The 27879-nt window shown below is 32.2% G+C and overlaps 2 protein-coding genes and 1 long non-coding RNA gene across 4 annotated transcripts in view; 2 read left to right on the forward strand and 1 right to left on the reverse strand.

The window, feature by feature from the left end:
- Positions 1-27879, forward strand: part of LOC132726999 (uncharacterized) — a 54757-nt gene that overhangs the window by 14447 nt on the left and 12431 nt on the right. For both annotated transcript variants that reach the window (XM_060712411.1, XM_060712410.1), the window contains exons 3-8: positions 20308-20953; positions 21233-21286; positions 21504-21989; positions 25674-25736; positions 26785-27261; positions 27585-27755. In XM_060712411.1, coding sequence (XP_060568394.1) covers positions 20308-20953; positions 21233-21286; positions 21504-21989; positions 25674-25736; positions 26785-27261; positions 27585-27755 — 1897 coding nt within the window. The remainder of the gene's footprint in view (positions 1-20307; positions 20954-21232; positions 21287-21503; positions 21990-25673; positions 25737-26784; positions 27262-27584; positions 27756-27879) is intronic.
- LOC132727000 (uncharacterized) overlaps positions 1-27879 on the forward strand; it is an 82460-nt gene that overhangs the window by 12937 nt on the left and 41644 nt on the right. The window lies entirely within an intron of this gene.
- LOC132727003 (uncharacterized) lies at positions 13730-16241 on the reverse strand. Its single transcript, XR_009625278.1, has 3 exons — positions 15765-16241; positions 15168-15281; positions 13730-14852 (listed from the first exon to the last, which is right to left on the reverse strand). It is a non-coding gene; the product is annotated as an uncharacterized LOC132727003 (long non-coding RNA).

The following is a 27879-nucleotide window of genomic DNA, read 5'->3' on the forward strand; positions in this document are numbered from 1 at the left end:
CCTTTGAACTTAGATCGTTTATTATGCCCCCGAAAGGGGGTGGCATATAAAAATCGAACCGAATCCGACTGTCAGTCCGTCCCGCTTACATATAGACAGTGGTGGTCGTGTCAGAATGCATGAAAGGATTTTAATTTTTCTTTCATATATGAAATAACCATAGATGTATGACGTGTCAAGAACAAGACTCGGGTTCCTTCGCCTAAGGTCAATGTCACTGTGTGGGTTCAAACTTTCAATTGTCAATTTTGATGTTAATATTCATATAGGCAGAGATGGTCGTGTTTATGCTCTGAAATTAATATGCATGATATATATGATTATATTTTTTATTTCACATATGAAATCATCATAAATGTATGATGTGTTGCCCTTAAGACATATAAATGTTGTTGTTGTGCCCGCTCTGTAACTTCCATATACATGAAGGTTTCATTTTTTTTAAATATAAAGTCACCATAGATGGACAATGTGTTGTGAACAAGATTCATGTTTCTTTGTCTTACTTAAAGGTCACTGCTGGGGTTCGAACTTTGTCATTTTTTACCACCACACTTAGCATGTTATAGGTGGTTTATAACTAGAATCCTTTAGGGGCATTTGTCACGTTCTGTGACAGCTCTTCTTTATATATATTATTTTTATATATTTATATTTTTTTGCTCTTACTTCTTTATTTATGAAAGAATTTATTTCTAACTTTAAACAATAACACGACAAGCTACATAACTCTCGCATCAATATTTTCAGAATCATCATCCTTTTATACTCGGAATTTTAGAAATAAAAATCTTATAAAATATTTTTGTCTCTAAAATTAATTTTTTATACTATCCCAATGCTGAGTTGTAAGTGATTAAACTCCTTTTTAATGTAATCCAGTCTTTTTAGTCTTTAACTTATTTAAAATTGAATATATTGAATATATCTATGAAATTCTTTTTTCCTTATATCTGAAATGTTCTCTATATCCTCCAGCTAATAATAAAACTATACATTCTTGAAACATGATAGGATCAGAAAACATTCTAGGGTGCTGCTATCAGTGATACTGTAAGCCATGTAATTATAATTAAATGCTCATCACAGGCCAGAGATAGGAAATTTTTGGGGAAAACTGGAAATTTGGGTTTATGCGTAGGACTGTTTATCACAAATGAGTTGATGGACTGACCGTACGAAGAAAGAATATCGTACAGTAGATTTTATTGGCGCTATATTTCCTCCTTTTCTTGCTTTACTTTAAGGCCTCAACAGACTGTAGGATTTAGTTGTACAGCACTAATTAGAGATAAGATCTATAATTTTCAAAGCAATACAACACTTGCATTCAGACGGTAATTCTACACTGTAGGAATCATCTGAGGTTTCCCTAATAAGGATTTCTTTACATTGATCCTTTACATGCTTTACTCACTAAATACATTTTTCACCATGAGTATAATTTTTTTTAATGTGAAGCCGGACCGACATTCAAACCTGGGACCCTCGGAATACCGTACTGCAGCTCTACTGACTAGGCTATCCGGCCGCCTCCAAACTACCTCCCCTCCCCTTATTAGAGAACATCAATACCGTGACATAATCATTTTCGGAATAATTTGGGATTCCAACATAACACAACTTTGGGTCTCCTGAAGTGTTGTTCAACATCATTTTTATCCCACCTTAACTTACTATGTTTTACCTTTTTAGCCCTAATTGTTCTGGAATTTCATTCAATACACCCGTTATTAGGAGATAATTTGGTAATCTGTTACTTGTCATTGTGGGAGGTCTGCAGAAATCTGTACAACAAGATTTTCAAAATAGAACATGTCCTATCATAAGGTTTCTGAATTCAAAAAAATAGTAGCCTTCACACATTAAAATTTGCCTGCACATCTTAGTTTTAACTGGTGTTGTACTTCGAAATCCTACCGTCTTTGAGGCCTTAAGTATAGGTTAGTGTTTAATAATAGATATTAACAAAAAATAATTGGTCAAGCCTGCCGCAGGCAGGCGACCAATTATTTTTGTTAATATCTATTATTAAACATTAACCTATTTAATGATCAACATTTTTTTTCAACCAAAAACAAGGCATTTCTCTAAATCACCGATAGCTCCGCCCTTTCGCTCTACAAGATGTCTACACCTTGTCAAGTTTCTAACATGTCACATTTAGATAAACTAAATAAATGGCCCTTTCAACATATAATTAGGCACATGTTTTACTGAAATATCACAGAATTTATACCTTTATCTACAGTACCTATATCATGTTTCTATAAAAAATCTGGGGAAAAATCTGAGAAAAATACATTAGAGATTATTAATTGATACACTAACATTAAAATTTCTATTGATTTGCTCATTTGAAAAACAGTTGAATTTTTTTATTTTTCTGTGTGTCAATTTAAGTTTACAGGTGGGGGTCCATTTAAAATGAGTTTTCTAGCCAAAAATGTAAACATTGTTTTCTAATATCAAGGATTGCTAATGCAGTTCATTCCTATCGACTGAAAGAAAATAATGTTTTGGTTACTTTTTCTAGAAAATATAAAGTTTAAAACAGTCAGCAATTTATAACAGGCATTTTTCTTAGAGTTAAAAGGATATAAAAAAGTTACTATATAATAATTTATCTCTGCGTGCCCCACATGTATTATCTATGTAATAAATTAATTTATTGTATCCTCACATTTAGAAACACCTGACCTCGCTTAATTGTTTTACGTTGGTCTAACTCCTCCCTAATATAATGCATTATTGAAATTTGTTAGACTGGTTAGACAATAGATTAAGTAAATTTTATTTAGTTAGTACACATTAACCAAAGTTAGACTTAGCAGAAATTTGAAAAATACTTCAATGTGATTGGACAAAAAATAATGTTGATCATTAACATGACTTTCCTTGAATATTTGTGAATTTATGTTATCAATTCAATATGCAGTCTGACCAGGCTCAATACTGTTGGTTACTTAATTTATTTTTTGTATTTTGTATTATGATAATTACGAACAAATTTCAGTCTGAACAAATGTCGTCTCCTGTAAATGGCAATGTAACTGTTTTATTTTGTATCATCATGGACTAGATGACTGTAACAATATAACATTCTTATACATGGTAATTTTAGGGATCCCAATGGGATCCACATGTATTCCTCCTAACTTCTGGAAACCCCGAAATCCTGGGATCCCGAACATATATGCGTAGCGCGAATGTGAAAGAAAGAGGATAGGTTTATTACTAAATTTATTGAACGAGTTGAATAAAATAATATAAATTTCATGGCCGGTGACCTATTAATTTCAGTACCATTCAACGTTTCAAAATAGTATGACAAATCAGAATTAAAGGATTAAATACAAAGAAAACCACAAAATGATACAAGAGCAATACAGACACAGGTTTGATTTAGCGATAAAATTAAAACATTAGATAATCTATAAATTTTGTTTTTAAAAATAACTGAAACATATTTCTGTACGATATCATAACTGAAAGAGACTCCACTGAAGGCATGACGGGGTGAAAATATTTTCCTGAGATTTGTGTCCCAAATTTTTTAGAAACTGTCTAATAATTTGCATTCATTCCATATTGAAATGACGTCAAATTTGAACATTATGAGTATCAACTGCCCAACTCATTCAATATCGAGCAAATGAAAACTCGCATCGGCCGCATTGCGTATATCTCATGGTACTTGCGAAACTCATACGACACCGTCCTCCATATTTCCCTTCGCGCGCAAAGTGACGTAAATCATGCTAATTTATAAGGTCAAATTTAACCCCACCATTCAGATAATTTTTTAGGTAGTGGCATATTAAGTAAATATAAATGAGGCCAAATAAAGCTTGACACTAAGTATGTAAATATATATCTGTAGCTGTTCTAAAGAAATAAGAAACATTCTCCGGTCGCTATCGCTCCCGTCGAAGTTTCTTATTTCTGTAGAACAGCATGGATGAACACTAACATACATGTATAGCTTAATCGACTTTTGACATATGAAAATACATCAGTATAAAAAGTCTTGAGGAAGTGGGGAGGCCTCTACGATGTAATAGTTCAAAAAGGTTAACATGACTTTATTTGTCTAATGCTTTTTAAAAGAATAAAAATGATAAAAAAATATTTAAAAAGATGAACAACTTTCATTGAGTAAAGAATTTTCTACAATTCCAAAACGGACAGGCTGCTTTTAAGACTACGATATTTTTGCATTTTGTTAAAGGTGAGTAAAGTACCTATGTTACTGTTTTGCCCTACAATACTTTTTAAAACTCTTTATATGCGTAAAGGTTCGAATCTCATTATTGTGTGTTATGAACAGTTGTCAAAAAATTATTTAACTAAATTATGTAAATTAAATGAACACTATCTTTATTCATTGATGTATTAAAATAGTATAATATCATGATATGCACGTAACCCTGTTTCCCGCCATCCACAAAATGTTAATTTCAGCTATCACTGTAATTAACAAAGTTCAACTTTATGTTTATTATATGATTTAACCTTATTTCCGTGTAATAGTTTAAAAAATGAAGCAGAAAAAATGATGTTGATCAATAACATCATTTGCAAACATTGTATTAACTTTTGCGAGCACAGCAAGCAGAAAAATATAAATACATTAAATACTTATTTAAATAATAGTTAAACATATAAAATTAGGTATTGAGATTTTGTTTGGATACTGTAGTGTGGCCGCCGGTTGAGCAAACGCCCTCCTCATTGAATCCGCCCCGGCTTTTGCTACGATAAAATTAAAGTTTCTTTAAATAGTGTGTACTTTACATGTGATATTTTTAGATGTGAACTTCCAAAGACTGTTTCTATTTATAGTCAAATTTGGTTTCTGGTTTAAATCATTCATTAGGGTTACTGCGTAGATAGGAAAATGTTTCTTCTTGCTTGTGTGAATATTGGATTGTTTTATTAACAAATTGGACTAACGTGTTGCTCTTCTGTTGAATGGGAAAACTCAGCCTTGAAAAAACGGAATTTTCTGAAAAATATATTATTTTGCAAATAAATCAACTAAAACTTATATTTCTATGTCTACAAATGTAAAACTACATGCATGCTGAAAATGGATTAACAGATAATACCTCGTTAAAGGAAGGTAAGCTTAAATGACTCATCGTTCTTAAAGCCTCAACAGACGGCATGATTTTGAAGTACCATACCAATTAAACTTAGATTTACAAGCAAATCTTAATGTGTGAAGACTATACAGGATAGGACATGTACTATCTCTTTATTGTAGATGAACATACCTCCCATGATCACAGGTGACAGATTTCCCAGTTATCAACTGAAAGTGTGTTTAATGAATGATATTCCAGAACAATAAAGGCTAACATCTAATTTTAGTAGTAAGATTGGGTAAAAAGGATGTTGAAAAAATCATTTGGAGCCCCAAAATTGTGGCATGTTCGAATCCCAAATTACCCAGAAAATTATTATGGACTATTACTAATGCAGAAAACATAACTTTTCACCGTAAGACAGAATGATTGAGTTTCTATAAATAGTGTTTAAAGTATTTATATATAGAACAGCGAGATATTTTTAGCTGTGAAATTCCAAAAACTAATACTATTTATAGTCAAAATGGGTTTCTGGTTTATCCATTTATTCAGGTCACCTTCATTTCTTTTTTTTTACATGTTTTACTAACAATTTGAACATATGTGAGGCTTTTCAGTGAAATAGATCATTTTATAGGGACACTTTCTGCGTAGAAATAAGGACATTTTTCTGGACAAGAAGCTTAACAGCAGTTTTCTAGAGGTAATGTGTCGAGTGATCTTATTTTACTGAAATTCTCAATCGAGGTGTTATCTGTGAATATAATATTATCAATTCATTTAAATAAGTCAGTATACAAGTGTAATTTAGGAATAATTCAGCTTATCATTGGGAAGCTTGTTATCATAACGATTTTAATAAGTACCATTCGACGCTTCAAATAGTATGACAAATCAGAATTAAAAGATAAAATACAAAAATAAAAACACACAATGATACAAGATGCAAGAGAATACAGATACAGGTTTGATTTAGCGATCAAAATTAAAACATTAGATTATCTATTTTAATTTTGTATTATGATTAAAGGATATACCTGCAGCCACGTCTGGGCAAAAAGATACTGCACACAAAATGTCAATTAATAAAGGAAAGTGCCCATTCACTTTCTTATTTCAGTAGAGAGAAAGTGAAAGTAGATCTAGACATAAGATCTATGTTTTTGGAAAATACATTACGTGACCCCGTGTTAACACGTGACATTTAGTGTATTCATTTATAAATCATGTCAGAAACATTAGCTACTGGGTATCAACTGCCCAATTCATTAAAAATCAGCAAATGAAAACTTGCATCAGCCGTATTGCCGTATATCTCATGGTACTTGCGAAACTCATACGACATCGTCCTCCATATTTCCCTTCGCGCGCATGTGACGTAAATCATGCACATTTATAAGGTCAAATTGAAACCCACCATTCAGGTAATTCTTTAAGTAGTGACATATTAAGTAAATATTAATGAGGCCAAATAAAGCTTCACACTACGTATGTTAATATATATCTGTAGCTGTTCTAAAGAAATATGAAACATTCTCCGGTCGCTATCGCTCCCGTCGAAGTTTCTTATTTCTGTAGAACAGCACGGATGAACACTAACATACATGTATACTTAATATCTCGACCAAATATATTTGTTGCTGTAATTTGAAGATAGTTTAAATTCGCTCAGTTAAGGCCTCAACATACGGTAGGATTTTGAAGCACAACTCCAATAAAAACTAAGATGTACAAGGCAAATCTTAATGTGTAAAGGCTACTATTTCTTGAATTCGTAAACCTTAAGTCTAGATGTAAGGGATAGGACATGTTCTATTTTGAAAATCTTGTCGTACAGATTTCTACAGACCTCCCACAATGACAAGTATCAGATTATCAAATCATCTCCTGATAATGGGTGTAATGAATGAAATTCCAGAACAATTAGGGCTAAAAGGTAAACAGAGTAGAAAGAAGGGGTAAAACTGATGTTGAAAAACTCTTCAGGAAACCCAAAGTTGTGGTATGTTCGAATCTCAAATTATTCAACTTATGAGTATGTCATGGTATTGAACTGTTCTCTCATCAGGGGATGTAGTTTATAGGCGGCCGGATAGCTCAGTTAGTAGAACAGCGGTACGGTATTCCGAGGGTCCCAGGTTTGAGTTCACGTCAGGCTGCACATTAAACAGAAAAATAAAAAAAATACAACAAATAAAAATGGAGGTGTTTCAATCATTACTCATGGAGGAAAAAAATAGTGAGTAAAGTATGTAAGGGATCAATTGGTAGGGATTTTTTTAAGGAAACCTGATATGATTCCCACAATGCAGAATTACCGTCTTGTATTGCTTTGAAAATTATACATCTTATCTGTAATTAGTGTTGTAAAACTAAATCCTACCGTCTGATGATGCCTTTAGCAAACATCTGCAAACATAAGACAATTTATGTCTCGTATTTCGATAGTATTTTTTAATCCTGTTTCACACATAAATTGTATACATACATACTGCTAATTGATAAGTACAAAAAATATGGATATTGTTGTCTTGATTATGTCTCATGTGTTTTGGTCCAACGTTACAGTGGAAACAAATTATAAAAATAAGAATAATTTTTATTACAGTTCAGTCTGTTATCAAGAAATTACAATTGACTTTTAAGATATGATAATACATCAGTATAAAAAGTCTGTATTACGTGGGGAGGCTTCTACGATGTAATAGCTCAAACAGGTTAACATAACTGATAAGTCTAATGCTTTTGTTTAAATAAAAATAATAAACTCTTCTAACTTTTGTTTAGTTAATTATTACGATCATACCACCGATTTTTCAGATAAAGATACTTGGGCAAATATATTTATAAAGATGAACAAATTCCTAGGAGTAATTTCAAAATTTAAGACTACGACAATATTTTTGCATTTTGTTGTGTAAACTACGTTACTTATTTGGCCTACAATTATACTTTTTAAAACTCTTCTTATACATGACTAAAGATTCGAATGTCATTATTGTATGTTATGAACTATGTTGTCCAAAAATTATATAACTAAATTATGTAAATTAAATGAAAACTATCTTTATCCATTGATGTATTAAACTAGAATAATATCATGATATGCACGTAATCCTGTTTCCCGCCATCCACAAAATGATAAATTTCAGCTATCACTGTAATTAACAAATTTCAACTTTATGTTTATTATATGATTTTATCTTATTTTCGTGTAATGATTTATAAAATGAAGCAGAAAAAATAATGTTGATCATTAACATCATTTGTAAACATTGTATTAACTTTTTCGAGCGAAGCAAGCAGAAAAATATAAATACATTAAATACTTATTTAAATAATAGTTAAACATATAAAATTAGGTATTGTTTGGATACTGTAGTGTGGCCGCCGGTTGAGCAAACGCCCTCCTCATTAAATCCGCCCCGGCTTTTGCTCACAGACAAAAGTATCGGACCTGGGAAGAAAAAAATATGACCAGATTGATAAAAAAAAACCTGTGTTCATCTTAAAAGTGTCAAAAAAAATGTATATAATGACCCCCTTTAAGTTAACTTATAGTATATTTTTAAAGGGTATCATTATATACATTTTTTTGTGGTTTTTTTTACACTTTTAAGATGAACACAGGTTTTTTTTTTATCAATGTGGTCATAATTTTTCTTCCCAGGTCCGATACTTTTGCCTGTGCTTTTGCTACGATAAATGTTTCTTTAAATATTGTGTACTTTACATGTGATATTTATAGCTGTGAACTTCCAAAAACTGTTTCTATTTATAGTCAAAATGGGTTTCTGGTTTGAATCACTCATACAGGTCACCTCGGAGATAGGAAAATATTTTTTCTCGTGTTTATATTGGATTGTTTTTTTATTAACAAATTGGACTAACGTGTTGCTCTTTAGTTATAAGGGAAACCTCACCCATGAAAAACAGGAATTTTCTGAACAATATATTATTCTGCAAAGACATCTACTTAAACTTATTTCTCTATGTCTACAAATGTTAAACTATCCTGAAAATGGGTTAACGGATTATGCACTAGTCCGAATAGCTCGTTAAAGGAAGGTAAGCTTAAATGACTCATCCTTCTTAAGGTCTAAACAGACGGTAGGATTTTAAAGTACAAGACTAATTAAAACTTAGATTTACAAGTAAATCTTAATGTGTGAATGCTACTTTTTCTCTTACAATTTAATACTAGATTTACAGGATAGGACATGTTCTATGTCTATTTCTGTACAATAGTAGTTGAACAGACCTCCCATGATCACAGGTGACAGATTTTCCAATTATCCCCGGCTAGTGTGTTTAATGAATGATATTCCAGAACTATTAGGGATAAAATGTAAAGTAGTAAGATGGAGTAAAAATGATGTTGAAAAACTCTTGGGGAACCCCAAAGTTGTGGCATGTTCGAATCCAAATTTTTTTAATGGAGTAGTTTCCATCATTACACATGCAGAAAACATAATTTTTCACTGTGAGACCAAAATTCTTAACTGGCTTTAGGGTGCACAGTTATGCAATTCATTCCAGAACATGGTAATTTCTTTAATGCTCCCATGCTATCCAGAGCCTTTCTCTTAATCAATCTTCTTGACTGGTCAATACCATCAATTATATAACATTTACATATATTTCAGTGATAATAGTGAATAAATTCTTTAAGAGATCCATTCAAGGAGATTTTTTTTGGAGGGAAACCTTGAGAATCATAGAATACAGACTTACGGTTGTATTTGTTTGAAAAGTGTACATCATATCTTTAATTAATGTTGTACAACTAAATCCTACCGTCTGTCAAGAACGACTAAAGCATTGGACTTGTGTAGCACTTTTCAGTAAAGTAATAATGATACAAGGAAATTATTGTTTAAAAAGGTAACACCTATTCGTTGGATTTGCTAGATCTTTTAGAAACTGTTTCTTTTATTTTTTATACCCGTTTAATGTCTTTGGTTATAAAATGCTGCAAATTTGGGCTTAAAGTATGACATTTGAATTGCATACATTTGCTATGCGTGTTATTAGTTTTACGGTTAGAATATGATTTAAGTTTTACTGTATTAATATTTTGTTTTTTGCTAAGCATTGTAGTATGCTGCTGTCAGTTATGAGAAGCCCCGCCTCGTATGTATAATGCATGCTCTGCCCCTATGATACTTGTAGTTAGTTCTTAAAATACACTTGTACAGTAAACATTAAAAAGCTAGAAACTATCCATCTGGTCTGTGTTATCAAATAACCCCCTTAAGGGTCTAGCTGGTTCTATTTAGAACACTACAAACATGAGTATCCCTTTTTGCTAATAGACTGAGCTTAAGTTACTTTACTAAATATTCTTACCGATTTGTCTTTTATTAAATTTCACAGCATTGAACTGTTTCACAAAGTTGTAAGCTGATTTTAATTTTAACAATTTTTATACGCCGGGACGTATTATGGGAACGCCCCTGGCGGGCGGGCGGGCGGCGTCCAATTTTGTCCGGAGCATATCTCCTACATGTATGGAGGGATTTTAATGAAACTTCATAGAAATGTTCACCACTATGAGGAGCAGTGTCGCGCACATGAACCAAGTCTCTAGGTCAAAGGTCAAGGTCACACTTAGAGTTCATTGAAAAATGCTTGTCCGGAGCAAAACTTCCACATGTATAGTGGGATTTCAATATTACTTGGCACAAATGTTCACCATTGTAAGGCGGAGTGTCGCGCGCAAGATTTAGGTCCTTGCGGCTAAGGTCAAGGTCACACATAGAGGTCAAAGTTCAGATAAAATATGAAGATGTGTATATGGATCATTTAGTCATCATTTATTGAGGGATTGTAACACAAATGGTCATTATCAAGACTATGGCTGTGATACATATAATTTAGGTCAATATATACAAGGTCAAGGTCACTAAAGATGATGAAATATCCAGATATTGTCCGGAGCATATCTCCTACACGCATGGAGGGATTTTAATGAAACTTCATAGAATGTTCACTACTATAAGAAGCAGTGTCATGCGCATGAACCAGGTTTGTAGATCAAAGGTTAAACTCACATTTAATGGTCATTGAAAAAACGCTTGTCCGAACAAAACGTCTACATGCATAGAGGAAGTTCAATATAACTTGGCTCAAATATTAAACATTGTAAGGCGGAGTGTCGCGCAATATTTAGGTCCCTGTGGCCATGGTCAAGGTCACACATAAGGGTCAAATTTCAGATAAAAAATATGAAAACATGTATTCGGACCATTTAGTCATCATTTATTGAGGGATTGTAACACAAATGGTCATTATCATGACTACGGCTGTGACACATGTACTTTAGGTCAATATATGCAAGGTCAAGGTCACTAAAGATGGTGAAATATCCAGATTTTGTCTGGAGCATATCTCCTACATGTATGGAAGAATTTTTATAATACTTAATGGAAATGTTCACCACCATAATATGTATTGCTCCATGCATGCTCCAGGTCTCCAGGTCAAAGGTCAAGGTCACACTTAGAGCTCATTGAAAAACGCTTGTCTGGATCAAAACTTCTACATTCATAGGGGGATTTCAATATAACTTGGCACAAATGTTCACCATTGTTAGGCTGAGTGTCGCATGCAAAATTCAGATCCCTGCGACCAAAGTCAAGGTTACACAGAGGTCAAAGTTCAGATAAAAATTTGAAGATGTGTATAGGGACCATTTAGTCATCATTTATTGATGGATTGTAGCACAAATGGTAACTATCATGACTACAGGTGTGACACATTTAATTTAGGTTAATATTTGCAAGGTCAAGGTCACTGGAGATGATTAAATATCCAGAAGTTGTCGAGAGTATATTTTCTACATGCATGGAGGAATTTTAATGTTACTTTATAGAATTGTTCACCACCATGAGACGTAGTGCCCTGCACATGAACCAAGTCTCTAGGTCAAAGGTGAAGGTCACAGTTAGAGCTCATAGAAAAACTCTTGTCTGGAGCAAAACTTCTACATGCATAGAGGGATTTCAATATAATTTGGCACAAATGTTCATCATTGTGAGGCTGAGTGCCGTGCATAAAATTCAGGCCCCTGCGCTCAAAGTCAATGTCACACATCCTGTGCATATCTGCCCTACTGATTTGTTTTAAGGTTCATTTAACAACACAGTGCCAAGAATAAAAACTTGCTTGCTAGATAACACTTATCCATAATGCCCCCATCTCCATCTAAAGCTTTCGTAAACGGGCGTATTTTGTGACTATGGCACCCTTGTTATAGAAAATTTACATGTAAATATGGAAAGACAAAAATTTAGGCCTTAGGCTTAAATGGGACTCTGAATGATTTATCAGATGTAAACTTTATTTGACCGTTCGATATGTCGGCATCTGGTTTCCACATAAATTGTAGACCTTAAAAAAACTATGACCTGTTATATTAATCAATATATTCCATTTTCCATCTAAGTCTATATAAAACTTAAATATTTCTCACTTACCAGACAGAAAAATCCGAAAATGTTACTAAAATAGCGTTGTTTGGAAAATCTTATCTCACATGGGCTTATCTCACACTCAACGTGCAGCACTTCTAAAAACGTATTCCTACACATACGCGATTCACTCTATTTTTACAAAACTGAAACGTCAAATGATCAAAATGTATTAAAAATATGTGAGCTAATCTATTAGATTGTCCGCGGAATAAAAATAGATTGATATTAACTTTCACACTGCAACGAGTCCTACTCTACCTTGGTCCGCCCTTTTCATTATCGATATGTTACTAAAAATAGCACACTTTAAAATATCGCAAAATTCTTCGTAAAATCGGATATTAAGACACTTTGCCTGAAAAACATCCATGTTTTCTGTTATGATAACGATGCTTCTTGATGACGAATCTCATTTTGATATATTTTAATTGAATATTTGGCCAAAATAACCGAATAAGGAGAAAAATCTTTGCAAACGGTAAACGCTTTTTGTCAACCATAAAAGTATGGCTGAATTCCTTATAAACATTTATTTTATGACACTTTCCGACTTTAATATTGATGTGTTTTATCATGATAACCTTGCTTTTTAATGAGAGATCTCTTATGAATTTGTTTTCATTGAATTATTCACACATAAACTTGGTCAGTAGAATTTTTGCTGACGTACTCAGACGCCTAAGCCCCGCCCGCTTTTTTTTGATCGGTTCCATCGGAGCGAGCATTGGCGATCGATAGATTCTATTTTTCTCTCTGTACGCGTAAATCTATTTTTAGATATATTTGTCATGTGATATATTAAGCTATAAAATTCCCTTAGCTGTTTCTATTTATAATCAAACAAATCATGTCTGCTCCGTTAAGGCCCCAACAGACGGTAGGATGTAGTTGTACAACACTAATTAGAGTTATGATGTACAATTTTCATAGCAATTCAACATTTGCATTCAGACTGTTAATCTGCATTATAGGAATCATCAGCCAGGTTTCTTTCAAAAAAAAACAGTTCCCTCCCAGTTGATCCCTTACATAGTTTACTCACGAAAAATAATATTTTTCTCCATAGATAATGATTGAAACACCTCCATTTTGAATTTCTATAATTGTCACTTAGCGAGATGAATGTGCAGCCTGACCGGGACTCGAACCTGGGACCCTTCCCAGCAAACACATGACGTTGTTTCAACGTTGCTCAGACGTTAGAGTCCGACGTTGGATAGACGTTGGAATTTAGTTGTATATGAAAGTTTTTTAGACGTCAGAGTCCGACGTCAATCCAACGTCATAAAATGACATAAATCCAACCTCTTTTCAACGTATATACAACTACTTTCCAACCTATTCCCAACGTGAATCCAACCAGTTTCCAACATGATTCCAACCAGTTACTTACGTAATACCAACTAGTTTCCAACGTAATTCCAACCAATTCCCAACATAAATCTGACCCGTTTTCATTAAATAATTCCCAAATAAAGAGAAAATACAAAACTTTCTATACTGGAAAAGTGATTTTATTATTTTAAGAAAGTGATCATAAAAACAATTAAACAAAATGTATATAACACAGTTTCTGATTTATCTATTCATGTAAAACTTAATATACAGTAAATATATATTTTCAACACATTTGTATAACATCACAAAAATGACTCACTTTTAATCATTTATAGTGATAATAAAATAAAGTTTGATATTTATAAATTGTATATAAACTTTTAAAATCAAAAAGAAATAAGAGTTACATGTATTTTCAAAATTGAAGTTCAACATTTATCAGACCTCTTTCAGTCAATACAATTATACACATTTTGTAATCCAAAATCATAACAAAACAGTCAACAAATTATTTTCATTTAAAGGTCTACAGTATACATTACCTATTACAATTTATGTCAATAAAAGTATTCATGTTTACAACATGCTTAAAAGGGTTTTCTTTTAAATAACTCATAGAAAATGGAAATCATGGAAAATAAAGCTTTCTTTTGCAGTTGATTTCATCGGTAACAAATCGAATAAGTGAAGGAAAATATTCCTTTCTGTCAAAATTAAGTGTAACATACAAAACAATAAATAAACGTTCACATTTAAAGCAAGTAAGTACTTTTTTATCTTTATTCTTTAAAAAAAAACTTTAAAGTATTAAATTTGGAGATATTTTCCTCCATGTGAATAATTCTGGTATACTAAACGTCCACCACTGGATCCTGATTATTTTCATCTACGAAGACACTGTGTCAAACTTGTTTTGATGTTCAACTTGTTTTATTTTTCCTTGAAACTGAAAAAAAGAAACAGAAATAAATAGGTGTACATAGGTGTACATTACCAAAATTGTCAATTAAATTATATTAAATAGAAATATTATTACCAATAGATTACCCTAGCATATCATAAATTAAAATCAGATGTCGATTGATGATGTAGAACACTCAAAAACTGTAACTTTAAATATATGTAATTTGCAAAACAGTAACATGTAAAGGTGCAAATTCAATCATAAGACATTTCACGTAATTATTTTACTTTTGATTAACAGTTAATTATGACAAAACAGAAATTACAGTAAATAACAAAATCAAAATCCATATATTACCTTAATTTGATGCACTTGGCATTCTTTTATGTCCAAATGGTGTTTTCTGTCGACTGTTGTTCATGTATACAATCTGATCAGCTAATTGTCATCACACAAAAATTAAGTGTCAGTCTATAAAAAACAAAACCAAATTATTATTGACAAAAAGTTATAAATTTACTTTGACAGTATACTTATGTATTGGTAGATCCCTACTTTGACCTTTTACAGGTAGATCTATTTGTATAACAATAGATTAAATCTCAAATATTGACAGGTGTTCCTTTGTTAACAAATACCTTGTGGTGAAATACCTAATGTTATCTAGTCTACTAATCTGATAAATCGAATTAGAGAGATTAAGGTCATGTAGGGATCTTGGCTTAAAATGACAACACAAATGAAACAAAAAGTTTGACAGAATTTCATACAATTTATACATCAATTGAATCCCAAAGTACGAGTTAAATGAGGGCGAATCAGACTACATTAATTTACTGGTTTAGAACTGAGATTAAAATATAATTATATTCCAAATGTAACTAATAATTTTTAGTAATTATACTATGCATACAGTAAGTTTAATATTTATCTACCTTAAAAAATATCACTTACTTTTCACTATGCGAGTTGTCTTCTATGATGAGCATATAATGTCCTTCCTTTGTCTTTGTTTGAATTTGAAAACAAATTGTTGTTGTAGCCTCGTTTTGAAATTCATCAAGTTTCCATTATTTTTTTTCAATTAATTTAATTGAAATACTAATATTGTTCCTTTTTATGGTCTAGTAAAACAACATTTTTTAAACAAAAATACAATGGATGTAAAAAAATGAATAACAAAATTCGAATAATTAATATATTGACCTGAAATTAGAGCCACCTATCGGGTTTATAAATCAGAACAAAGGGAAGTAACACAATCAAGACTACTATGTTGGATTACACTCAAATCCGACGTTGTATCAACGTAATTCCAACACGTTGATACGACGTCGCAAATACAACGTTGTGTCAACGTTGTATTTAGGATTTTGACGTCATGACATAAATCCAACTTAGATCCAACGTTGAAACAACGTCAGGTGTTTGCTGGGTTGGAATACCGTACTGCAGCTCTACTGACTGAGCTATTCGGCCGCCTACAAACTACCTCCCTTGATTAGAGTACAGTTCAATACCGTGACATAATCACTTTCTGTAAAATTTGGGATTCGGACATACCTCAACTATAGGTCTCCTGAAGAGCTTTTCAACATCATTTTACCCCATCTATTTCTTACTACTTTGTTTACCTTTTTAGCTCTAGTTGTTCTAGAGTTCATTCATTAAACACATTATCAGGAGATAATTGGGAAATATGTCCCCTGTCATTGTGGTAGGTCTGTACAACAAGTATTAAGAAAACATGTCCTGTCCTGTAAATCTAGTATGAATTCAAGAAATAGTTGATTTTACACATTTAGATTTGCTTGTACATCTTAGTTATAATTGGTGTTGTACTGCAAAATCCTACTGTCTGTTGAGGCCTTGACTCGTACAACAAAGCGAAAGGTAGTATATAGATGGTCAGTTAGATAAGAAAGGTAAAAGCTATTTTTAAAATACTTCTAGTGTAACTTTGTCAGACTCATTAGATTATTATTTAATTGCACCGTATGGTATAGAATAAGCGGACAAATATTGAAAGAGGTTAACTTCATTGTAGAGATTTGTCAAAATGTACTTTGTCGAGAAACTAAGTCTGAAATAGGAATAAAAGTTTCTTTTTTAAAGTCATCACTGGTTACATTAATCTTTAGAAAGAAAGATTATAATTCAGTAAAATATCGAAATTTAATTTAGTTAGGTATTCCAGTTTAAAATACTATTACATGAAATTACTTCATAATTAAATTTGATTATAGGCCAAAAATAAATTATAATGTCTGTTTACAAGAAGTAAATAAATAGCTTCAATGTAAGACTGTGTATATGGTATCAGAAGATGATTATAATAATTATGATCGCAGAGAATGGTTTTTATGTCCTTTTATATAAAATCAGTGTGTTTATATGAACCACAGGAACTTGAAATCGTCACTTTTAATGATAATATCCAGAATATACCTTCTATACAGTATAAATTTATACTGTATAGAGGGTATATTTTGGATATTATCATTAATACTGATAGAATTTCAAGTTCCTGTGTATGAACTCAGCTTAGGTAAATTTTTAATATACTAAGACCTATTATATTAATCATTATAATATTGCACGTTTGTAACGTCATTCTTCATTGGATAATAATGACGTTTATATTGTTTTATATGCTCGGGTGCTGTTGATTCATGAAGAAATCTTACTTTTTTCCTATAAAAATGATGCTTGCTGTATAATTATAAATTCGTTATAAAGATTGTTGATAGGTTATATGGCCGTATATTAACGGCTGTATGCAATATAACCCTCGCCGTTTATATAGGGCCATGTAACCAGTCAACGGTCTTTATAACTAATAATGTCTTCTCATTTTCATCCAAACCCATTAGTGCATGATCATTTTGTAAAAAAAAAATGCTGTTTTAATTGAAAAGTCTTCTGCTACAATTTCATATTGCAATGAAACAATAAAAAGGGCTGCAATACTGTTCAAACTTTGCATAAATGTTGACTGGACCGTAACCTTTGTAACGACCCACTCAGATGACGCCGAAAAAGTGACCACTTTTTCACAAAATTTCTTAAACGAACACAAGTGTTTTGGGTCTAAATAGGGCACTATTTTCTCTATTTGAGGCCTTATAAGGGGGAGGTGAAAAGGCATGAAAAGACGTTACGTTTATATGAAGTAATGGGTTAATAAATCTTATAAAGTGTTCGATAGTACAAGAAATTCTTTTGACTATATAAAGAAAAATGTATAGTGTAACATATAGCAGCTGTAAAATTCTCACAGCTATTTACAGTTAAAATAGAAGCAAAATGTAGCTGAGAGCATCAGTCCGGATATAATTAAAATGAGATTAGTAGACAGAAATTATCTTTAGAAAAAGTACAAGCTATGTTTATTGTTATTCTTGTTGCCTTCCTAAACTTATTCACTTACAAGTTCACTGTTACGTATAAAATACTTAAGTTGCAAAATCGGATAGATATCGAAAATGAAATAATTATTTTAGTTAGTGTAATTTGTCGAAAGATTAAGCCTGAAATAGTTAAAAAATTAATTCACTTCATCGATTATTTGTTATCCTCTGATACATGAAATAAGAAAAATCAGAGACATGGTTTTATCTATTCAATTTTAAAACTGTTTTCAGGAGAATGACTGCATTGATGTTATTTAATCTAAAGAAAGATAGAACCAATTTCTAAGATACGGAGGCTGGGCAGCATTGCCTGACTTGAAATTAAAATGTTCTCAGTTGGAAAACTAGCATGTAATTGTTTACTAAACGCTATTTTAGGTGTTTTTATATTTTTCTTTCTCAAATTTTCATGCATACAAACTATTATTTACACACAAAAAAGAACTCTGATCATTATTTACACCCAAAACAAACATACATCATTTATCAACCACTTTTACATAACATAACATATTCTTTATTTGGCATAAAATGACAATACACATTTATAGCCAATACAATTAACAATAATGTAATGGAAGAACATTATATATAATATAAAGACCTTAACGAATTTAAATGTTTTACAGAGAAAGTTTTTTTTGCTACAAAATTTGAATAAATTTAAGTTCCTGTTATCTGTTCTTGTAATGGAAGATATACATAATATAAAAAACCTTAACAAAGTTGAAATGTTTTACAGAAAAAGTTCTTGAATAAATTTAAGTTACTAACTGTTGTCAGTTCTTTATTTGGAAAATATAAAAAAATTGACAAGCGAATAAATTTAATATACTACATGTTACTGTTGTCAAAAGTACAAAAATTGAACAACAATGATTAAAATGAAATTTCTTTGTGAAAATGATGCATAAATGTGATAATTTCATCTTTTTGTTGAATAAAATTCATGTTGATTGTTAAATGTTATTCAAATTGTTATGTTTCAATGATCCCGATCGCTACTCCAGAATACATATAATAGTCATTAGCATTGGTCTCAAAATTAAGACCGACTCGATAATAAGACCATTATTACCAGGACCCCAAAGTGGTCTTAATAGCGAGACTTACTGTAACTGTTGTCAAAAATACAAAAAATTTGACAAAATATTAACTGTTGTCAGTTCTTTCTTTAAATGAAAAACACAAACATTTTGACAGGTAATTCAACATTTGCGTGTTTGTTGTAGACATTAGTTTTTCAAATTTATGAATTGATGGCCAGCGACAATAGTATTTGAGACGTAAACCATAAATTAAAGAGAGTAAAAATCCATGTCTTGCCATTACATGACCACGTGACTAAAATACAAAATATCTTTTCACGTATACGTCTTTAACACGAAACAAAACTAGACACCTGGCGAGCCCAAGCTCTAAACAACTTACAATCGAACAAAACAATAAAATCGCCACAAAAATGAAGAACACAAAATGAATATTTTTTACAACTGATAGATACAGTATAAACCACAAACATTCAACCAAAAATATTAACTTCACAAAATCTAATCTGCATCAGTAAACAACTTAAACTTAAGCACAAAATTTTCACAGATATCCTCACAAGCATCTTGACCAGACAAAATTAAAAACAACTAATTACAATCAAGGAACCCTGATCAATAGGATCATCACTATTAAATTCAACCAACTTTAACAAATCAACAAAAACCCCTTCTTATCAACAAATTCTCTTCTCTTCTCAAACAAATAGAAATAAATAAAAATAAAATAAATAAATAAATGCTAAACACTACCAGTGTGCCTTCCCTAAATTGATGTACATTTCTCCCAAAACGTTGATATTTGCTATTTGACATTTACATGTAGAAAACGTTTACACCACAGCAACATGTTTAACAATAAACTGTTCATTGAAATATGATAATTTTATATTACTTTTTCAAATAGATCTACTGAACTAAAAAAGATCCATACACGAAATTATACCATTTTTCTATAAAAATAAAGAAACAGCTAATTCTGTTTGTATAGAATATATTAATAATGTGTTTTCTTGTTACTTGTTCTCTTTACAGATGAAGAACAATTATCATATGCTGGTTTGCTTTGTGGTAGATATTTGTGCTGAGGTATTACGGAAATATTTTGTCAAACTAGCAAAAGCTGATGCAGGGAACACTTATACATCACTTGATGCATACCTGTCTCATAGAAGGCGGGATGTGATGCAATTATTCAATAACAAAAGGCTCAGGAGAGATCAGTATGATTTATTGTATCCTGGTAACGGCACCGCTGATGAAAGCAAATGGGACATCTCAATACTGGTAACATTGATAACAGAACTTTTTGCGCCACGCCTGCAGCCACTCGAAAATTTCGCGTTGAAAACTGAAATTTTAGGGATTCGGAAGGAGTTGCGGAATCAGCCAAATACTGGCAATATTTCAGATGATGACTTCGAGTATTATTGGGGACGATTGGACGTTTCTATTAGGCTTATAGCAAAGAATGCGCTTGATCCAAATGATGCAGCATCCCTACAAGGGAAAATAAATCGGGTAAAATGTAGTCATCTACCAAATCTCGGTGATTGTTTACGAATTTGGCATGATGAAACCCCTAAGCAGTTGTTGAACATGATGAATGAAGTGCAGGCAAATGCTGAAGAAAAAACTTCCATTCTCAGAGAAGTGACGGTCCAGAAACCAGGACCTTCAGGTAAGTTTCGGTAATCATACATCAATTTGAGGTTTTTATTGCTATGTATTTTTCATTTTTATACGATCATGTCATAGTATCAATTCTAATTTATCGCATTCAACACTTACATCTGATATGATAAGCTTAGTGAAAACATTTCAAAGTGATATCAGTCAATTTGTTTACATGAATCTCAAAACATTATATCTTTATTTTGATTGTTACTTATTTTCGACATTGTTCTTTAACATAACTGATTTTGTTACAGTTTTTGAAAATTGATACATTAAACTTCAGGGGACAAAAATAAAAGAATCAAAGTTGCTGATGATATTCTGGCAAGGCTTCAAGGTAAGTTATTAAAATCAAGTTTAGAATAGTAATATCTACATTCTTTTTCAAAGTTCAACGGAGAAATTTGTATTCGATTCTAATCTTATACACCAAAAACTAAATATATATATTCTAATCTAATCTAATCTGGTCTGATCTAATCTAATCTATCACATCAGAATTGTATAACAATATCTCTTTGATCAAATAAAATATATATATTTCAATTTGTAAGCGGGGTTTGAGTCAACGATGAAAGAACTATCAGACCCACCAAATGAAATACCAGATATTCGATCTAAACTAAAAGATTGCCATCATGTGGTTGTCACCGGACGCAACAATAGCCGTTACTTTGAGACCGCTCTTGCAGCAATAAAGGGGATGGACTATAATTACAAACGATGTGTAGAAATGCACACGTCGTCTGATTGGCGTCACATTGATCCTAAAGATGTAGACTTGGTTTTATGTAGAGATCCATTTGGAGGATTTTCTTACGATGAAAGCAAAGCTAAAGCCATGGATGATATATTTAAAAGCATGATGCATTCAACAAAGAGAAATAATGGCGATAAAGCCTTGGATATTGTCATAGTAACAGACCTGAATATATTGGAAGAGTGCAAAATGCATCATGACCATGAAATATTAGAAGAAGTGGTGAAGGTGTTTAATGATACAAGTACAAGTTTAGCACAACCGGCTGGTCTTTCAAGAGGTAAATTATACAATTATTGACTAGTGAAACATTGAATATTATGTGATATTCACCGACAGATGGCATATTGACCGAGGCCTACATATAACGTGTCGCCAGTCAGTAATTGTTTTATTATATGAATAGACAATTTTTTTTTAAAATACGCATTTTAAGGAAATACAAATCGCAACGTTTGCCTGTTTTCATTAAAGCACGAGGAAAAAAGAACAAAATGACGTCAGGTGCTTAATGACTACACGAACGCTGCGCAAAAAAAGTAATTCAAGTTTAAACACATAATTGCGGTACAACTAATACCTATAATTATAGTAAATTCTAACACGACCCGCATTTCTCCATTGAAGATAGAATAACCAAAAGTATGTGTTATTATGCAACAAAATCACGGTTTGACGTTCTATATGTAGACATGTGACGTAATCAATATACACGTGACGTAACCACTAAAATGGGACCCGCTGAAAATAAGTACGGAAACAAATCAGGCGCAATTTAAGTTAATATCAGGTACGGCAGCATTTATGTGTCGATGTCTTGTTAGAATCGAAATAATATATCCAAATCGGTGATTTAATCGCTTGATAACATCACTGTTTGGCGTTCGGATGCGTATCATTATATAATTCGGGCTACGCCCTCGTGATATAATTCCTCGCATCCGAACTCCATACAGTCAGTGATGCTATTGAGCGATAAAATATATATTATTTCTTAAGTAATTATATTTTAATCGAGAAATATGACTAAAACAAAATGCAACAATTGTTTTTAATGCACACGTATAATTAGGAAATAGATATCAATTCTGAGTGCATTGTTAGAGAATCATGCACGGTTTGAGTTCAAATGCGTAGTAATATAATCACGAAGGTCGATATGCCTGAGTGATTCATTACAAAACATTTGAACGAAAAACGTGCATTATTGTATAATTATGCATGAAGAATTGATATGTTTAGTGGTTAAATTTGTTGTTGTCTCAGAGTTTCCAATAGAAACGTTCTTTAAAGGCTGTTCCAGTGGGTTGAAAATCTACCGTGTGTAGAAACATTTTGAGAATAACGAATTTTGAAAATGTTTATAAAACTTTGTTTATTTTATTTCACTCTGTCATTTTCAAGCGAAATACAAATTATTAAAAGTGAAATAAATGTAAAATTTAATTTGTTTGCGACATTAAAATAACGTACTTGATTTGATTGTTTTGCACGTGCTTTTTGGCGCTACATTGTGACGTAACGTAAACAACTCTTTAAACGTCTGTACAGCGTGAACGACTGAATTAAAGATATTGGTGTTCAGATTCATTTTCTTTCATTCTAGATATCTTTCACAACAAAATTCGACAAAATTTCTTTTTTTATTTATCAGATTTTTCCAACAAAATGGCGCCCTCAATGTGAAAATACACAGGTAGATAATAAGAACGACGAGTGCATTGTTGTAGAATAATGCACGCTTCGGGCCTACTTTGTTTATATAGAAAAGTTTCCGATAGTGTTAGAATCAACGGTTTACGATGTATGGTCAATGAATATGAGTCTCAATCTATTTTTAGAGAAAATCCAATTCAGCCAGTGAATATGATGCTTCATCCAGTGAATTTGATTTCATAAATAGTTCTGTTAACTACTGTTTTGACCAATGACATTGCAGCTATTTTTAGATTATATAATAATTAAGAAATAATATCCGTCTTAGCGATGTTTATCGGCTATTTAACACCAATTTGGAGTTTTGATGTGTAGGAATTGACCACGAAGGCCGTAGAGATGAATGGTTAATGTTTGCGGCATTTTCTAGTTGAGTGGTTCCAATATTCCTACTTGAATAATGTTGAATCACTCTTAAGATATGTTGCCTGCTTTTTAAATTTGTCTTTTGACGTTTTATCAGTGATACGCAGGCTTCATAACCTCTGATCCCCTTTCAAAATTCCATTTTATTTAGTTCCGCCCATTGTTTTCTCGTTTAGGGCACACGCTTTTTATTACTTGGGGACCATACGCCGCTTTTCATGGAATGGCACTGAAGTGTCACATTGAAGGTTCCATGATAACCGCCGTATGAACACATCTGCGGATGTTTCTAAATTCAAAAATTTTTACTATTTCATGTTTTAATGTTGAATTCTGCTTAAGCCGGTGCTAGTGGGCGTGGACAGTAACTTGCACTTTCCAGTACCGTCCATGAACAGGCTCGATCAAACCGAGCCTGCAACATTTTCAAATTTGCCGTGTTAGGCTTTCTTTAGGGATTCTGTATTAATCTATTTTATGATCACATTCGTGTTTTTTGTGCCGTGTGGCGGCTGTAAAAAGTCTCCCAGTACATTTAATCAATGATGTTATATTTTCGATCCTTGAGGATCGTTCAGTACGACATTATTGTTGTGTTTGTTGTATTTTTAGTTGAAACTTTTCGGCATTTTCTAGTTGGATGGTTCCAATATTCCTACTTGAATAATGTTGAATCACCCTTAGGATATGTTGCCCGCTTTTTAAATTTGTCTTTTGACGTTTTATCTGTGATACGCAGGCTTCATAACCTCTGATCCCCTTTCAAAATTCCATTTTATTTAGTTCCGCCCATTGTTTTCTCGTTTAGGGCACACGCGTTTTATTACTTGGGGACCATACGCCGCTTTTCATGGAATGGCACGGAAGTGCAACATTGAAGGTTCCATGATAACCGCCGTATGAACACATCTGCGGATGTTTCTAAATTCAAAAATTTACTATTTCATGTTTAAATGTTGAATTCTGCTTAAGCCGGTGCTAGGGGGCGTGGATGGTAACTTGCACTTTCCAGTACCGTCCATGAACAGGCTCAATCAAACCGAGCCTGCAACTTTTTCAATTTTGCCGTGTTGGGCTTTCTTTAGGGATTCTGTATTTATCTATTTTAAATAGCCGATAAACACTACTCAGACCTATATTATTTCGATTCTAACAAGATAAAATAAATAAAGATCACGTATGTTATTTTTTTAAACGGAGATTACTTCCGGTGCCGATCTTCGAATAAAACGCTTTTCGATTTCGCACCCTACTGTTGCTGAAATATAAAAATTATTAGACAAAAGACTGATATGAAAAATTAGTAATTTTATCAAGTTTTCGACTATAAAAACTTACGTCTTAGATAGGATTGTATTGTGTTTACATCAATGTTTGATTTATCATTCATGTTTGTTTGAGATGACGGCATTATAGCGGCGCGTTTATGAATGAGTTGTATACTTAAGATGACTGACGTCATAAACAATTTGTCAAAATATTTATTAACTGATTATGGATCAAATATGTGGCATTTTGTATGTGAGATATTATTTCAGTATTATATGAAAAGAAAGCATTATAAGAACTAAAAATATCAATAAAAATGCTTTTTTATTGTTACTTTAAAAGGTTTTGTAAAGAATTGAGGGAGAAAACATCAAATCATAACAGCCGCATATACAAATAGTCCCTGATCACTGTTTATTGGCAGTTAACACCTCTTCTACTTTGTATATAGTGACAAAATCACAAGGAGTATTAGAATTTGTGTTATGGAATTTTTGGATAAAATGTAACATCAATGTACTTGTAAATAATTCCTGTCAGTATTTTATGTGAGAAATTATTATATTTTTGCTCATGTTTAATTTTCACAAGCTAGAACCTTTTAACATTTCAGAATATGGAGGTCAAAATCAATACGTACAACCGACTTTGGAGTTAGTATCCAGAAATTTGATAGGTAAGTTGCCTAGTTGTTTACTTAGACAGTTTCTTATGGAACGAGTCTAAATATTGAATCGTTATTGGTTGATGGGAGGGAGGCTGGCGTGCAGTAAAATCTGGAGCATAAATATGTTCTACATCCACGGGAAAATTTAGGTACAAATGTATAGAAATATCCAAATGTTCACAATCATTAGACGCAGCTTCAAGCGAATGAACCAGATCTATAATGTCACAGAGTAGAGATTAGGAAGAAAAACATATCTGTACAAAACTTCTACGAGTATCACAGAATTTTGAAATTATCTGACTCAAATGTTCAAAATTATTATGCTGAGTATTGCGCGCAAAATGTTGTTCTCTTATTCGTAATTATACCTTTGTAGTTTATGGGATCATTCTTCAAATTTTCAAAAATAATAATGAGAATTGATTGCCAAAAATTTCAATGTCAAAATTGGAGAGGTCAAGGTCACAAAAGATAATAAAATGTAAAATTTTTGTTGTACATAAGTCCAGATTTTGTTATAACTTGCTAAATAGTTTTGCGCGAATGTAGCTAGTCTCTTTGTTAAGGTTACACTTAGAAAAAGTGTATATGTAGGTTATTGAGACTTGATCTGAGGAATTATACCAAATATGTTCACAATCGTGATACTGAGAATGACAAGCATAATTCAGGTCGATGTAACCAAAGATGATGAAGTGAAAAGATTATGTCCGGAGTATATCTTTTTTTATGCATGAAGGGATCTCAGTATTTATAGTACTTGACATGAAGGAGTATCTCAGTCAAAGGTCGCATTTACAGGTCGCATGTAATCTGAAATTTCCCTCCTAACTTGTAGTAAATGTTCAACATTGTAAGGCATAATATTCAATTAAGATTCCTGAAGCCAAGGTCAAAGTCATATTCAGAGGTCGAAATACAGGCAGGTGACTATCGGCTATTTTTTCCATCTTGAATAAAGGTATTTAAAAAAACTGTTTACCATGATGAAACGCATTCATTATCTAACAATGTATTTTGGGACAATGGAACGATTGCTATTTTTTATTTTAAGTGATGACGGAGAATTTTTTGATGGAATATAAAATATCCAGCAATCAAGTGGATGACAGTGTTTTCAGGACAGCGAAAAAGAAGTTCAAACAACATAAAGCTATAGTCTTAACAGGACTTAAGCAATGTGGTAAAACTTCTGTAGCTGTTGCGTTGGCATCTGCTTATGAATCATCCGCATGTTTACTTCTCAGGAAACCTAACGATGTCAATTACATTGACTTTCCAAACATCAGCTTAGTTATAATTGAAGATTTTGCTGGAAAATATCGTTACGAAGAGAATGATGTGTACGAATGGTACAACATGTTTGACCACCTGTACAATGCCGTTATAGCAGGACAGATGAACGTGATAATAACGTGTGAAAAGGGTAAACTAGAAAAATGTATCAACGAAATTGGACGGCATGCAATTATTGATCACGTAGTGGATATACCTTTACAAACAGCTATCATAAAATCAGAGGTTACTGAACGTAAGTGAAGCTTATCGGGTAGTGTTATATCGTAACACTGTTGTATTGCTTTCAATACGTATTTTTTTCGTAAAAAATAATTAATGGTTCAGTTAAGATAAAGATCTAAAAATATACAGATTTAAATAATTGATGGGTATGTCGATTCTGTATGTGATGTATGCCATTATATATATTTTGACAATTTTCAGGTTTCTTGTATAATTCATGGTAATTTAATATTTTGTAAACATGTTTCTCTGGTATATAAAATGGTGTTAAATTGTTTGTACTAACAGTAATATTTTAGATTGCATGTATTTCTCTTTTTCTGTTCGACATAGGACTAGAATATGAGCATGTGTATGGACCGATGGACACTACCACTCAGTCTAAGGATTGCCCACCACCATTGTCAGTGGTTCCTTCTCACGTGCCAATCTTGCTGTCAAGTCATGACACGATTCCGGTTTCAACAGGGAATACTTCACTTCAAGGCACAGCAGGAACTGAAGGTTTGCCTAATTGAATTGTTTGTGTTATATGCCATTACATTTTGACCAGTGCCAGGTTTCTAGTAATTTATTATTTTTAAACAATCTTCTCTAGAATATACAATGACTTACGATGTTATACATT

Source organism: Ruditapes philippinarum, unplaced genomic scaffold (assembly GCF_026571515.1).
Source record: "Ruditapes philippinarum isolate M1 unplaced genomic scaffold, ASM2657151v2 ctg1993_1_1_1_1, whole genome shotgun sequence".
NCBI lineage: Eukaryota > Metazoa > Mollusca > Bivalvia > Venerida > Veneridae > Ruditapes > Ruditapes philippinarum.